This window comes from Halichoeres trimaculatus, unplaced genomic scaffold (assembly GCF_033239565.1).
Source record: "Halichoeres trimaculatus isolate MK-OKI-2021-1 unplaced genomic scaffold, fHalTri1.1 fHalTri1_scaffold_10, whole genome shotgun sequence".
Lineage (NCBI taxonomy): Eukaryota > Metazoa > Chordata > Actinopteri > Labriformes > Labridae > Halichoeres > Halichoeres trimaculatus.
The window spans coordinates 36,435,006-36,450,749 of record NW_027437187.1 but is presented as its reverse complement, the minus strand read 5'-3'; the positions used below and the strand labels follow the sequence as shown (position 1 = coordinate 36,450,749).

General features: G+C 38.0%; 2 protein-coding genes across 2 annotated transcripts in view; one reads left to right on the top strand and one right to left on the bottom strand.

Moving 5' to 3' along the window:
- lrrk2 (leucine-rich repeat kinase 2) overlaps positions 1–759 on the top strand; it is a 46,772-nt gene extending 46,013 nt beyond the window's left edge. The window contains exon 52 of the mRNA XM_074677531.1: positions 358–759. The gene's annotated coding sequence lies outside the window, so the exon portion shown is untranslated. The remainder of the gene's footprint in view (positions 1–357) is intronic.
- A 1,775-nt stretch (positions 760–2,534) lies between these two features.
- The window catches only part of slc6a15 (solute carrier family 6 member 15), a 34,303-nt gene continuing 21,093 nt past the window's right edge, over positions 2,535–15,744 (bottom strand). The window contains exons 6-12 of the mRNA XM_074677264.1: positions 13,828–13,938; positions 11,787–12,028; positions 11,288–11,486; positions 8,784–8,976; positions 8,388–8,547; positions 6,157–6,319; positions 2,535–3,788 (exon numbers count right to left, since the gene is read on the bottom strand). Coding sequence (XP_074533365.1) covers positions 3,408–3,788; positions 6,157–6,319; positions 8,388–8,547; positions 8,784–8,976; positions 11,288–11,486; positions 11,787–12,028; positions 13,828–13,938 — 1,449 coding nt within the window. The 3' untranslated portion in view covers positions 2,535–3,407. The remainder of the gene's footprint in view (positions 3,789–6,156; positions 6,320–8,387; positions 8,548–8,783; positions 8,977–11,287; positions 11,487–11,786; positions 12,029–13,827; positions 13,939–15,744) is intronic.

The following is a 15,744-nucleotide window of genomic DNA, read 5'->3' as shown; positions in this document are numbered from 1 at the left end:
GTATCTTCCACAACATCCGCCCAGCATCTGCCACAACAATAAGCAAATAAGATTCAGTTATTCAATTAAGTGTTTCTCCTCCATCTCTGTCAGTATCTTTAAGCTATGATCTTATTATACTTAATAAAAACTGTAAAAGACTGTAAAAAAATGGATGCCATCTTGTTCGGCTCAAAGTGAGGTCTTCACTAAAACTGCTCCCCCTCGTGGCTGGCTGCAGTAGGGGTCATAAGTTTGGACCATCCTTAGCTTGGTTTAGTCAACTCAGGGTCTTCAACACAGAAAAACACACCAAACATTCTTTGTTTTCTTGCCTTTATATTTTGATTTAACCTCTGTTCATGTTTACATTCACAGAGCATTCATGGAAAAGGGATCAACTCTCCGGTGGATTGAAGGAAACGTTTTACCTCATTTCCTGTCAGCCATAAGAACTTCACCTCTGCACTGAGCAAGTACGAAAAGCGAACCACGACACATCAGTCAGACTGATTCTCACCGTGGAGGTGATGCAGACTCACTAAATGAAGACAATCTTTGTTTCTTAAAGGGACAGACGGGGGAAGAAAACAAACAAACTGGAATGAAAGCCAAAGAAAAAGCTCTGTAATTGTATATTTGATTATTTATTCTTATTTGTGTTTGGCGCACATCACTCCACGACTGACACAGGACGTCTCAGACGCTGCCTGATTCGGTCACAGGTTTTATGTCTCGTGTTTCACCAAATGTTATTTTTCTGTAAATGAATTGTGTACAAAAGAAAGTGAAGTAAAATCACTCAAATGAAAGAGTTAGTTAAACCCGTAACGTTTCAATTATTTTATATTTCCTGATGCTTCTTTTTAAAACGTGCTGTAAGGAGGATCTGTTTTAATCCGACTGCAGCGCCACCTTTTCGTCCGGACTCTCACGCACACTGTGGTGAAGACGTGACTCTGAACAATTATTTTTCCCAGATCCAGCTCCTCGAGGTAAGGTATTTATCAACAGTTAGGTAGAGCTACACTTCAAAACCTGACAACAAGCTAACTTTGTCAGTTTGTAGCGTAGTTTAGCAGCTGCTATATTTCTCTCTCCTCACAGCCCGGTGCTCTGTGTGACGTTAGTGAATCCTGGTTCTGTCCTACCAGAGCTCATCTACCAACTCCAACCTCACCAAGCAGAGCTAACGTAACCTGGCTCTTCATTTTATTGATAGACTTTCAAGTTTGAACAGACCACTGCAGAATAACTGCTGACTGTGGGTTGGAGACAACATTAGCACAAACACCTTAACCTGGGGTTTAGCATTTAGCTTGTGTTTTAGCCTTAAATGTATGTCAAAGTCTTTAGCTTGTATCTGAACCTTTAGCTCATGTTTATGCCTTAAGCTCGTATTTTAGACCATGTTTTAGCCTTTAGCTTGTGTTTCAGCCTTTATCATGTTTTAGCCTTTAGCATGTTTTAGCCTTTAGCTTGTGTTGTAGCTTTTAGCATGTTTAAGCCTTAAACCTGTTTAAGCATTTGGCCAGTGCTTAAGTCTTTAGACTGTGTTTTAGCCTTTAGCTTCTGTTTTAGCCTTTTATTCATGTTTTAGCCTTTTGCTTGTAGCTGAACCTTTAGCCCATGTTATAGCCTTTAGATCTTGTTTCAGCCTTTAGCATGTTTTAGCCTTTAGCTTGTGTATCAGCTTTTAGCATGTTTCAACCTTTTGCATGTGTTGTGGCCTTTAGCCTACATTTCTGCCTTTAGCATGTTTTAGCCTTTAGCTTGTGTTGTAGCTTCAGGCATGTTTAAGCCTTTAGCCTGTTTTAGCATTTGGCCAGTGTTTAAGTCTTTAGCCTGTGTTTTAGCCTTAAGCTTCTGTTTTAGCCTTAAATTCATGTTTTAGCCTTTAGCTTGAATTTTAGCTCATATTTAAGCATTTAGCCAGTTATTTAGCCTTTAGCTTATGTTTCAGCCTTTAGCTTGTCTTAGCATTTGGCCGGTGATTAAGTTTTTAGCTTGTGTTTCAGCGTTTAGCCTGTGTTTTAGCCTTTAGCTCATGTTTTAGTTCTAAGCTTGTGTTTTAGATTTGAGCTTGTGTTTTAGCCTATAGCCCCTGTTTTGGCTTTTAGCTTGTGCTCTATCTCTCTCCTGTTTCTCTTTCTTCTGCTCTTCTGTCCTTTTTCTGTCTGACAGTTAGGCTCCAGTGTCCACCATCACTACAAAATTAATCACAGAAATTGTTTTCAGCAGAGAAAAACACAGATCACTCTTCTCTCTACTAAACTTCATCAGCCGGCGTGGTGTTGTCATGGAGATTTCAAAGTGCTGTAAATCTACCTGGTCTGGCTTGTCCTGATCAGAAAGCTAAGAAGTAGCATTTAGGAATCTGTCGGTGCTTTAGAGACTTTTTTAAGATCATTAAGACAATCCTCAGAGTGACTTTTAGCTTATCTGTGAAAGTTCATGTTTGTTGTTGTTTGTTTTTGTCCCTGTTTCTTAAAACGGGGGAAAAAGCCCAAAAAGACGACAGAAGTGACTCAAATGAAAAAGCAGATTTTCAGGTTCTGGATCTTTAATCTTGACGGGAAAAAAGACATTGCATCTGAAGCCATTTCATGGAAAAAAATATGTACAGGGAGGACTCGGTCCTCACAAACATCGACAGCACATTAGTAAAAAACAAAGACACGAGAGTTAAGGATTTGCAGTACCTCTGAACCTTAAAAACATGGTGTTCTGATATCCAAACTATCAAGATAAATATATTTATAATATTTATATTGTATTTACAGAATACCTTAAATATACAGCGTCTGTCATGTATTCTATAAACAAATATAAACTACTTAGGCACACTTTATTCTGCAGACAATCATGGGAGTGCTTCCAAAGGCCGTCTACGTTCTGTTTGCATCCTTACGCTATCCACAGCGGCTACACTGCTAATATCTTAGTACTTGTTGGCCAGCAGGTCGGTTAGTCAGAATGAACACACGTTTTTACAGCAGGACGACAGACTGGCATGAGTTACACGGCCCACAGACACAGGTACGGCTCCAATCCTCGCCTCCCGTCTCCCTTACCCTCCAGTTTGCTCTCCTCCCTGTGGGTTTGTTCACCTTTATTGCTGACACCTTTTCTAACCTGCAGAGAGGAGCGGGCGGAGGCTGGAGGGCGAAGGAGGTGGAGGAGGGTTTGGGACACAGCCAAGCAGGACGAGGATGAGGATGAGGATGAGGATTCCCACACTTTCTTCTTTTTTATCTGTCGACTGTCAGCTAAGGTTCAGAGATGACGAGTAAGAGCAGCTACGATATCTACAGAGAATATACAGTACGAGTGAAATATACATCGATGTAACAGCCAACTAAACGCACGCAGAGGGGTGGAGGAGGGGAGGGCCAGCCGGGACGGCCAGGCGGGGCTTCTCAGTCAGTCTATAAGTCCGACTCAGGCATGTCCGGCATGTCGGCCATCAGGTAACCGATGCCGTAGCGGCCGTTCGGCGCGGTGTCAGCATCAGGACCGCCTCCGTTGCTCTGCTTGCGGTAGATGCTGTTCCCGGGCATGGGCGAGGGCGCCTCGCTGGGCGACTTGCCTTGGATCAGGCTGGCGTCGTCGTCCTCCTCGGGCCGTGCGCTCTCCTTGATGATGCGGCCCTTCTTGTAGGAGACGGTGGAAAGGCCGCTAGTGTTCTCGTCGATGATGTTGAAGTAGCGCAGGCCGAAGACCACGGGCACGGGCATGACGGCCATCACCACCAGGGAGATGCAGACCACGATGCCCCATGGAGGGAAGCTCAGGCTCTTCTCTTTGGCCTGGAGGAGAGAAAGCAGAGGTCAGAGAGTCAGACGTGTGATGATCATGAAGACTCTGAGGAATTTAGGCCCTGCAGCGTGTTCAGATCACGTCTTGTGATCAGTGCGTTGGTGAATGAAAGCCTGAGTCATGAAACGTAAGGAGGTAAAGTCACAGGACACCTCGTCCTACTTCTGTGTAGGAATTATGTTCTTGATGTTAAACTGAAAATATCTTGGGCTGGTATGCATGTCCAGACATTAGCAATTAAAATGGGACTTTTGCAATAATGGTGAAAAACCTGGGCTAGCGCTAAGCATGAGCCAGGCTAACGCCCCAACAGAGCATTGTTACTGGGGCATTGCTGCCGTTATTGGAGTCCTCGCCGTCAAAAATCAATAATATCAGCACACACCTCAGTTTCGGCAAAAAATTTGATACAATACCAAAATTTACCCCTCAATATACCATAATGTGCTCCCTAGCGCCACCTTGGCACACTCAAACCGCTCTGATGGGCAGTAGATTAGTCATAGAGAGACCAAACCAACGTCAAAATGTTTGTCTCACTGAGATGCACAAGGACCTTTCTCAAACAGGATTTGCCTTTCAAAGGGAAATTAAGCCACCTTTTTGGCCCTTCTACAAAAATGATCTTCTCCTAGGCCATGCATGGTATCGGCTTCAAATTCGCTCAGATGACAGAGTGGGCCCTGCTTTACAAAATTTGTGTAGGAAATTGTTGTTTCTTGAACGGTTCTCGAATAACAAGCCCTCAAAGTCGGTGTACCCCAAAGAGCTTCAGCTTCCCCTATTAGAATGAATGGGAGAGGAGGATCCAGCTCCACACAAGCTGCAGCATTTGGGCCTCTATGCCGTGTTGATTCTGGCGCCCCCTTTGGATAAAATTGGTGTTGTTATTCTGGGATGTGGACTACAGGAAGCAAATGAATGAAAACAGATCTTAAAACTCTGATTCATTATTTGTTGGCTAGCTTACAAAAGGGGAGTAGAAGCTGGTTTCACAGTCCCACACTGAAAATTAAACTGCACTTGACTACATATACAAAGGTTATAATTAGAAGTGTTAAATATATAACCTTGCTCTGTTTCTTTTTTTATTATTCTGTCCAGTCTTTACGCTCTAAATTGTTTTGTTTATCCCAAACATACCAAAACGTGCTCTCTAGCGCCACCTGGACACACTAAAACAGCTCTAATAGCCAGTAAGAATTTCATAGAGAGGTCAAACCAACATCAAAATGTTCGTCTCACTGAGATGCACAAATTCTGTGCGGACACCTTGGACCGATCTTGAACAGGAAGTCCCCACTTTGCCATTCAAAATAAATTTTGGCCACATTTTTGGCCTTTTACAAAAGTTATCTTCTCCTAGGCCATAAATGGTATCAGCTTCAAATTCACTCAGATTACAGAGTGGACTCTGCTTTACAAAATTTATGCAGGAATTTGTTGTTTCTTAAACATTTTTTGATTAACAAGCCCTCGAAGTTGGTGAACCCTAAAGAAGCTCTTTCAGCTCCCCCTATTAGAATGAATGGGAGAGGAGGATCCAGCTCTACACAAGCTGCCGCATTTGGGCCCCTAGACAAAACATTAAAAGTCTCACAGTTTTAAAGATGACATAGGTGGATTCCTGACAAAATTAACTACAAAAATATCTTATTTTTGGAGAGATGTAGTCAAAATTGTGGCATCTATAAGGAGCTGTTTCTAAAACTTCAGTCAGTTTCATTCCTCAGAGGGCGGCAGCTGGTGATGATGTCACTTACTGATTGAGAGTTCCGTGCAGCTGGTCATGTGACTGAGCAAGGGAAATATGACATCACCTTAAGTTTGATATCTTTAAGAGGCTCAGAAAGGAGTGAAACCTTGACAGTGGAGGTGAAACCAGCATGAGGGGGGGCGATAATTTTATTTTTGAGGTCTACAGTTATCTGTTTACCTCAGTGGAGGGGAGGTTTTTTTAATAAATTTAAGATGTTTTGATGTTAAAAGAATCACTTTTGCAGCCCTCCTGAAACGGCATGTCTGAAATCCACGCTGCAGATTACAGACGAGCTCATCTGCAGGTTAATTTAATCATTTCTTTTGGAGAGCTGGGAAGTGTTACACTTGCTAGACAAATTACGGAGCACATGCTGGCACATTTTGTCCCATCTGGCTCTGAATCTTCCAGCAGGAGCAGCTCTCCTCGTTCTCAGAGAGGATCTCAAACAGCCTCAACCTATTGTTTGTGAATATTCGTCAAAGTGTGGCGCTTTGAACCCTTTAATTCACTTTGTGCTCACTCCAGCGGGAAAACCTCCACCCCCCATTTGAACTCCAGCCCCAGGAGAGACACGAGGCAAAGAGCGAGTCACCCACCTCTTCCTGGATCCAGGCACTGTAGCTGGGGGGCGTCATGATGAGCTGGACGAAGCTGGAGCCCAGGAGGACCAGCAGCAGGATGGGCGTGATGTACTTCCACATGTAGTAGTAGAAACGGTACGGAGTGAAGCCCAGCATGTCCTTCAGGTCTTCAAAGAACCTGGGGGGACAACAGAGGGGGAGACACAGCGAGAGGTGAGATCACATGTTGGTGGTGGAGTATTCACAATTGTTTCATAATTCTTTAAACCCTGACGGCCTTTGTGCCATTTTTATACCACCTTCATGTCCATGATGTCACTGAGTAAATACAGCTTTAATGATTACTCAATCAGTGGACTTCAGGAGGAAACGCCCAGACTTTTATGGTTTCACTTCATTTGCAAAATTAAAAACATAGTTTTCCAATAATTTGACTCAAGCTTTCACACAGATTTACACTGATAAAACACACACTTTAAAAATTACCCTAACTGCCTCAAAGGTTAAACTCATCTGCAAAGTAAGTCATTACTCAAAACTTTGACCAATATGCCGATGATGTTGTGGTTTACTTGATATGATAACTTTGTTTTTACTTGCTTCGAGCAGTTCAGATCTTATTTTAGTCTTTAAATAACTGGAAACAAGTCATGTTTCTGGACTGGTCAGGTGAATGTGGCTCATATTAAGTCTAGAAAGACATTTTCTATTGAAAATAAGACAAAAACACTTGATAAGATTTCAGTTTTTCCAGTGTAAAGGCTGAACTGATTAAAAGGCTTAAATGTGACAAGTTTTGGTCAAAATCGTCTTATTAGTCTTAATACCTGACAAGTCCAGAAAAATGTCACAAGATTCAAGATATCACAATGCAAAAATGACACTTAAGTTGTCCATTTTTGTATTTGGAGTCTGCGTGACTTTTTTATGTCTAATATATTGGTCAAGAACACCAACCTGGTTACGTTTGTAGTGTTTCATTTTTTTTTATTTTATTTTTTTTACTTTTTTAGCGCTAGTGTTTGTCTGGAGGTCCTATATGTAACCATGGCTGCATTGTTTACATGTGAAATTAGCTGTTAGCAGCCTGTAGCATGTGGATGCTAACTGGTGCTAAGCCTTATGTTCCCCGTAAGCTGAGGAGAAGGAGGTGAGGACAACGGGTTGGTGTGAGCTAAGAAGTGACGACATTGACCTGTCCTTTCATACATCGTTATTGTGAACGTAAGATCTATCTCCAATAAGATGGACGAGCTAGCTGTGCTAACCCAGCAACAGAGGGAATACCAGAGGGCAGAGTAGCATCATGCTATTCACAGACATGGCTAACAAAGCTAACACCAGACACCAACGCCACAACACGAATGCAAAAAGCGACAGTACAAATGCAAACACCACAAAACACGGAAGTGAGGTTATTTATCCCAACAGACACAGAAAAGTTGAAACAAGACATTTTTCTGGACTGGTCAGGTGAATGTGGCTCATAATAAGTCTAAAAATATATTTTCTACTTGAAATAAGACAAAAACACTTGATAAGATCTCAGTTTTTTTACAGTGTCAAGAGTTTGGGCCTATCCCGATTCCATCCCTTAACCTTTGGTTTTGCATGTTCAAATATCCCATGATATGGACTTTTTTTTTTATCACCTATACAATTATTTGCTCCCCCATGTTAATATTAGCCTTATCTAGAACTGTTGGTTTCATTTTGAATTGCTTGTTATAGCGATCTAGCTAACATCCCTATAGCGACAGCTATAGCTAATAACAGCTACACCGATGTCAGACCAAGGTGACTGTCTACTCTACATAAACTTACTCAATACAACAAAACCCATATCATCAAGTTTAGAAATGAGATCTCTTAAATTTACCTCAAGATGATATTTCATCGCAAACAACTTGTTTCATCAGTTCACTGTCAAAACTTATAGGAAGGTGAATTATTAGATACCTGTCATGATTTTTGGGTTTCACCATTCAACAGTTTAATAGTTGAGGCTACCTAAACTTTAAATCCATGTTTACAAAACAGGAAAGCAGTTTACACATTCTTAAATTTTGTTTTAATGCCAAAAATAATGAGTTACCTTTAAAAAAATCAATCAATATGCTGATGATGCTGTGGTGTTCTTATTTGTTTCTAAAAACCCATAAACCTGCCATTTTTTGAGAGTCAAATCCTGACCTTAAACTTCGTTTTAATGCTCTAAATAACGAGTGAGATCATGTTTCACTCACTTATCGATCCCGTAGATCCAGGCTACGGCCACGTTCTCCAGCACGACCACGATGAGCAGCGGCAAAGTGGCCGAGTAGTCGTCGAACATGGCCACGAAGTAGTTCCCTGAGCGCTGAACAAAGAGGAGGCCAATGGAGAAGGCCAACACGCAGCATCCCACTGCAGGAGAGGAGACGGTTAATGAGCAGTGATAGACACAGTCCATGATGAGATCAGCTGCAGAGCTTATGGACACTTTCCTGTTTCCTAAGACAATCCGCCCAATTTTGCAAGACGTGTTACCAACACTGGCTCCGTGTGTGAGCAACCAGAGGATGATCTCTACGTGTCCACTTCTTTACATGATACCTTCATGATACCTGTTCCTAGTTAGTGATAAAAAGAGGACTCCCCACCTGTCAGAAACTCCTTGCGGACTTTAAACGTGTCGATCAGCGGCGTGAGGATGCCCTCGATGGTGCCGAACATGCTGCCCAGGCCGAGGTTAACCAGCATGAGGAAGAACATGACGGACCAGAACGGCGAGGCGGGGAAGTGGGTCATGGCCTCTGTGAAGGCAATGAAAGCCAGACCTGTGCCCTGCACCGCCTGTTACAGAGAGAGGGCGGGTTAGAAACAAACAAATGCTAAGTGTTTAGCATTTGCAAAAACATTGAAAAGAAAGAGCAAATTATGAGTTAGTTATTTCCCCTCTTCATTAAAGACATCATGACTACTTCTGCAGAGACAGGACGGCTGGGATGAGAAGATAAGAATCTGAAGGAATTAGCTTCACTCTGCCTCCAGCAGCATTCTCATAAACAAGGGTCCGCAACTCTCTGGCTAAGCTCAAGTTTTACAGCCCTGATAAGAAAACTAAATCTACAAAAGACAAATCTGGAAAAAAATACAGATAAAAAAAAAATGAGTTAAGCAATATAACCATTATATGTTATCATTTTCAAATTTTTCTTTAAAATGTAAGAAATTATTGAAAATGTAAACTTTTTTAATTATTTTTTGTAATTTTGAAATTTGTGAAAAATTTTTGTGTATTTTTTACATTTCAATTTTTTTTTATGTTTTTGCAAATTTATAATAAAATGATGTTTTTTTGAGGATTTTTGCAAAGTTTTACAAATTGTTTGAATACAACTATGTAAAAAAAGGCATATTTTTGAAAATAAAACAACTTTTGTAAAATTAAGGAAATTTTTTAAATAACTATTTTCAAAAGTTTTTTTTGCTAATTCACGAGCATTTTGCCAATTTTTTAAACTTGTATATTTGGGATTTTTGGCAAAAAATTTTGTTTTATTTATTTTTTTTTTATTTCTGAAATTTCAAAACTTTTGGAATTTTTGGGACTTAAATTTTGCAAATTATAGTTTTTTTTAATACCTGAAAAGTTTTACAAATTGTTTGAATTCCATTATTTTGAAAAATGATTTTTGCAATTTTTTGAAATTAAAACAACCTTTTGAAAATGTAGGAAATTTTTGAAACTATGATTTTTTCAATTTTTTTTTTTTTGGAAATTCATGAGCATTGTGCTTTTTTATGAAACTTCAGTATTATGGGAATTTTTGCAAATTTCTGCACTTTTTCCATTTCTTTTTTTAATCTTTTTATAATTTCTGATATTTCAAAACTTTTGGAATTTTTGGGACTTAAATTTTGCAAATTATAGTTTTTTTTAATACCTGAAAAGTTTTACAAATTGTTTGAATTCCATTATTTTGAAAAATGATTTTTGCAATTTTTTGAAATTAAAACAACCTTTTGAAAATGTAGGAAATTTTTGAAACTATGATTTTTTCAATTTTTTTTTTTTTGGAAATTCATGAGCATTGTGCTTTTTTATGAAACTTCAGTATTATGGGAATTTTTGCAAATTTCTGCACTTTTTCCATTTCTTTTTTTAATCTTTTTATAATTTCTGATATTTCAAAACTTTTCGAATTTTGCAACTTACTTACTTATATTTCACAATTTATAAAATGTTTATAGTTCCTGAAAGGTTTTACAAATTGTTTAAATTCCAATTTTTTGAAAGAAAATGCACATTTTTGAAATTATAACAACCTTCTTAAAATTTAGGAAACGTTTGAAAAAACAATTTTTTAAGTTTTTTTTTTTTTTGCAAATTCATGAGCATTTTGCAAATTATTGATATTTCAATATTTGGGGATTTTTTTGCAATTTTTTGTACAGTTTTTCCAATTTCTTTTATGATTTTTCTTTTCAAATTTCAGAAATTTCAAAACTTTTGGAATATTTGCAACTACTTGAAATTTTCTTAAATTTTGCAGATTTATTAAAACTGTTTTCAATTCCTAAAAATTTCACAAATTGTTTGAATTCCATAATTTGAAAAAATGTTTTTTGCAAATTTATGAAATTTTGATTTTGTTAAGGGTTTTTTTTTTTTTATCAAATTCATGAGCATTTTGCAAATTTTGAAACATCAATATTTTGGGAGCTTTTATAATTTTTGCATAGTTTTTCCATTTCTTTTTTTATTTAATGTCTTCAATTTCTGAAATGTCAAACTTTTTGGAATATTTGCAACTTATTGAAATTTTCTTAAGTTTTGCAAATTATGAAATTTATGACACTACTGAATTTTTCTCCTTTTTAAAAAATATTTTCAAATTTATTAAAAATAAAAAATTAAGACAAGCCTTTACAACTTTATAAACACAAAAAAAAAAATGTTTCATAATTCACTAGATTTTTAGTCTGTTTATAATTTTATCCACATTTTGTCTTTATTGTGGAGATAAAGTAGATTTTGTGTCTCCTGAATGACTTTAATCCAGGTGAGCTGAGGAAAAATGGCTCCTATCGAAGTAAAGGTTGCAGACTCCTGCTCGTATCGTCTTGTCTCTAAGGAATCGTCTCGTGTTTCCGTGACTACCTTATTGAGCTCGTCCTCGATGCTGCAGGAGTTCAGACCCAGGTCGGGGAACTTGTCCTCCTTCACCATCTTGATGACCTGGAACATCTCAGCGTAGTCCTCGTTGCTGACCTGGCTGGGCACGGAGAGGTTGATGTGTTTGGGGATCAGGCTCTCCTCGATGCCGTTTCCCAACAACGTCACAATTTTATCTGTGTTTCTACAGAGAGACAAAAAGCGGGACAGTTAGTGAACATAGCAACAGTTTTCAGAAATGAAGAAATGCAGTGACAGGCTCGTCACACATGGAGAACAAAGGTTTACCCACAGACATAAAAATAGACAAACAACAGTTTCCCTGCAACAGCCACAGTTTGAGCCAAAGTGTCAACACTTCAGAAAAATTTCACCCTCTAAAAAAAAAACATCACCCCGTCACCGTGAGCGTCTTTCACATCTGAACCTTCAGAGCTTTGCTGGAAACTAACACCACCCACAGACGGAGGAAACTGGTACTCACATAGAGACACACTTGGTGATCATTATGTTGGCCTTGAAGCCCAGGACAGCGAACACCACCAGGGTGGCCAGCACGGAGGTGAAGAAGTTGATAAAAGACACCAAGACGGCGTCGAAGTGGCAGTTGTTGTCCCGTTTGTTGTAGCTGGAGAAGGCGATGACGCCGCCGAAGCCCAGGCCGAGGGCGAAGAAGACCTGTGTGGCGGCTTCTCGCCAAACCTTTGGCTCCAACATGATCTCCAGCTGAAAGAGGACACAGAGAGATCAGGGTTAGTTCAGTCACACAGGAAACAGCTGCTAATATTTCATGGTCTTCCTGTCCTGTTCGTAATTCCCAGCTGCTGTCACAGCTCCATCCAGCAAATTTAAAGAAATTCAAAATTGTTGAAATTTCTGTGGATTATCATTATTTTTTATTTCAATTTTTTAAATATTTTTTTGCAAGTTTTTGACATTTTGAAAAAGTTTGCAAATTAATTTATTTTTAAAACATTTTTTATTTATTAGATTTTGAATTAATTTGATTTTTTTTTGCAATTTGTTTACATCACAATTTTTAGAAAGGTTTGCAGTTTTTACATTTAAAATTGTTTTGAATTTTTTTGTGACAAATCTGAAATTAAAAAAATATTTAAAAATTAATTGTTTTTAAATCTTTTTAAATTTTTGGAAATATTTGAAATTTTATTTTCTGTGACTTTTGCTAATGATTTAAAATAAAAAAAACACTAATACATCACATTAAAAAAATAATTTTAAAATTAATTAACTTTTAAAAAAATCTTTTTAAATTTTTGGAAATATTTGAAATTTTATTTTCTGAAATTTTTGCGAATGATTAAAAAAAAAAAACTAAGACATCACATACAATCATTTACTTACTTGTTTGGAATTTTCGTGTTTTTTATAAAGATAAAGTTGATTTTGTAGCTGGTTAATTTTTTTGACCTAGGTGAGACATACACACTTAAGACCACCCTCTCATTTGAATAACATTTCCTCTTGTATTTTATGCTGGCATTGTCTGCCTAAAATGAATATATAAATCTAAAAGTAAAAAAAATTGAGAGCGAAGTGCTCTTATTTCCATATTTACTAATATATATAGTGATATTTTTACATTTGTTTTTGTATATATTTCTGTATTTATTTTTACTTATATTTATTAATTATATATTATTATTTATCTTTTTAGTAAATCTTAATTTTTAAAATATTTCTATTTATTTATTTATGTATTTAAATATGTATATATTTCTCTATTTTTGTTTTTATATACACTTTTATTTATTTTAAATTTGGGCAGTTTTTGACCTCCATAGATCTGAGGTAAAATGGCTCCTATGACAGTAAAGTTGCAGACCCCTGCTCTAACCATGTGCTAACCATAAATTATCCTCTTCATAACCTCTTTACTTTAAATCATCCTTTATTAATCAGACAGTCTGTTAAACTTCTTTTAACTCTGTCTGTGCTGGATGTAAACTAACATTCGTCTGTGTTCTCTCCGTCTGACAGCTGGCGTCCTGACAGCGTCTCTGTGACGGTTTTCTGTTACAAAGAGCCGAACACACGCGCAGCAGGACTTTGATGTTTGCAGGCACAGAGGGAGAAGATGGTGGCAGCGCGTCTTTTGAAGCCTTAAAATGTCAACCGCCGAGGCTGAGCAGACACATGATCCAGACAGACGGTCAGAGCGAGCTGTGAGTGAACGTCTTCTCGCCTGCTCGGTTACATAAAGCCTCAGTAACTCCTGCAGTTTCCATGGCGACACGATTCCGCAGCCTGAAGTGTCATTGGCTGGTTACTGCCGAGGAGCCGGCCAATCAGGGCGCGGATTTAATTTTGAGTTCAGAGTCAGTTCACCTTTTTTTTTTTTTTCTGACTGTCTGAGAATTCAGTTAAAGTGTGGCAGCAGAAAACCTCTGGATGTTTCTCTGAGTGTCTTAAAATGCACACACTCCAAACTGTAAAACTGTTATAGAGTCAGACACACCTTTCTACCTGCAGGAAACAGCGGCGCGACCTGAAAGCTGCCTCACCTTGGGTGTAAACATGTGCCTGATCCCGTCCATGGAGCCCTCCAGGAGCAGAGAGCGCACCAGGAAGCAGAACAGCACCACGTAGGGGAACAGGGAGCTGAAGTACATCACCTGTAAGACAATCAGACCAGCTGTTAGCATTCAGTCACTCCACATGTCACATTACAGCACATTATATCCCCCTTAATGTGGAGAACACTGGGACAGACTGTGTCCAAGTTAGACCTCAAACACTTTTTACTGAAGCATTTGTCAGACATTCGCCTGTGACTCACTGAAAATCTCTCTGATCAAACCTGGTCCCATATGGGCTGAGATTCAAGCTGCTGGAAAAGGAGTTTGAGTAATTTTGTTGAATTTGGAGAGCGTGATTTGAGACTGGATTTAAATTTTGAAAGTTAATTTATTTGGTTTTTAAATTGTATGCAGCCAACTTTACAATTTAAATCTCTTTATTCCCCAGATTCAAAATACGTCACATGTCGATTAGGCAAGGCAAGTTTATTTATATAGCACATTTCAGCATGGCATCATTGATATTTCTGATTTTTGAGATTCTTACTTTTCTTTTATAACACCAGAAGACTGTGTAAATAAATTGAAGATGATGACACCCCCCCCCCCCCCCCCCCCCCCCCCCAAAAAAAAAAAAAAAAAAAAAAAAAAAAAACATCTCCCTGCTGGAGAGAAGCGGTAACTTTTTTTCTGACCCAGTTTATAAACAAATACTACAGAGGTTAAATAAGAAGGACGAAACGTTTTTTTTTTTTTTTTACCAGATTAATTTCATTAATTCACAAGAAAAGAGCTTTAAATTTACAAAAACAAAGTCATACATTTGTAAGACTACTTTCATAAATCATTATTAATTTTTTCTTAAGTGGCCCCAATCCTCTGTTATAAACAAAGACTAAAATAAAGGGTTTAAATTTAAATAAAAAAATAAAAATAAATAAAGAAAAATTGATTAATAGAATTATAAAATAACACCAGACTGTGTGAATGAATTAAATGATGATGTTGATGATAATGATGTCGAAGGACTATATCAGGAGCCATTACCCCCCCCCCCCCCAGAAAAAAAACAAAAAAAACAAAAACAATAATAATAATAATAAGAAATAAATAAATAAATGAAAATAATTGAATTAAAATAAATAAATAAATAAAAAGAAAAAGATAGACAAATAAAACGTTTTGCCCTCTGCTGGAGAGAAGCAGTAACTCTTTTCTGACCCAGTTTTTTTTTTTTTGTTTTAAACAAATACTATGGAGGATTAGGGTCATGTTAAAGAAAGGCAGAAGAAAAGGTAATTCACAAGATTAATCTAATAAATTCACAAGAAAAGAGTCATAAATTTAAGAGAATAAAGTCATAAATTTATAGGATTAATTTAATAAAATTGTATTGTTTTTTTAAGTGGCGCCAATCCTCTGTTATAAACAAAAGACTAAAATAAAAGGTTTAAATTTGAATAAAGAAATTAATGAAAAATAAATAAATAAAAATCGTAAAACAAAAAATCCTGATACTTGTGTGACTTCAGCTGTGTAGATGTCTTAATGTTCATGGTTTGATCTTGACGGCGTTACAAAAAAAAGGTGTTGTGTTTTCACATCGTGCTGTGTTCAGAAAGCTCCTGTGGTCTTCCTCTCTAAGTTTCTGATGAATATTACGGAGGATGCTGCTCACGTGTTTCCATGACCTCATCTGTGTTAAAAAAGTTGAGCAGCTCTCTGCAGCAGGGTCTCAGGCCTCTTCTGGTTGAGCCTCCCTGCCTGCGTGAGCCCCTTTGTCCAATTATCTTGCTAATTAGACGCTGGGCCTCTCCCGCCTCTGTTAGACGAGTTAATACTCGGTGAGAGGCCTGACTCAGAGGCTGGACTGTGACACGCTGCCGTACAGGACTGGCTGTG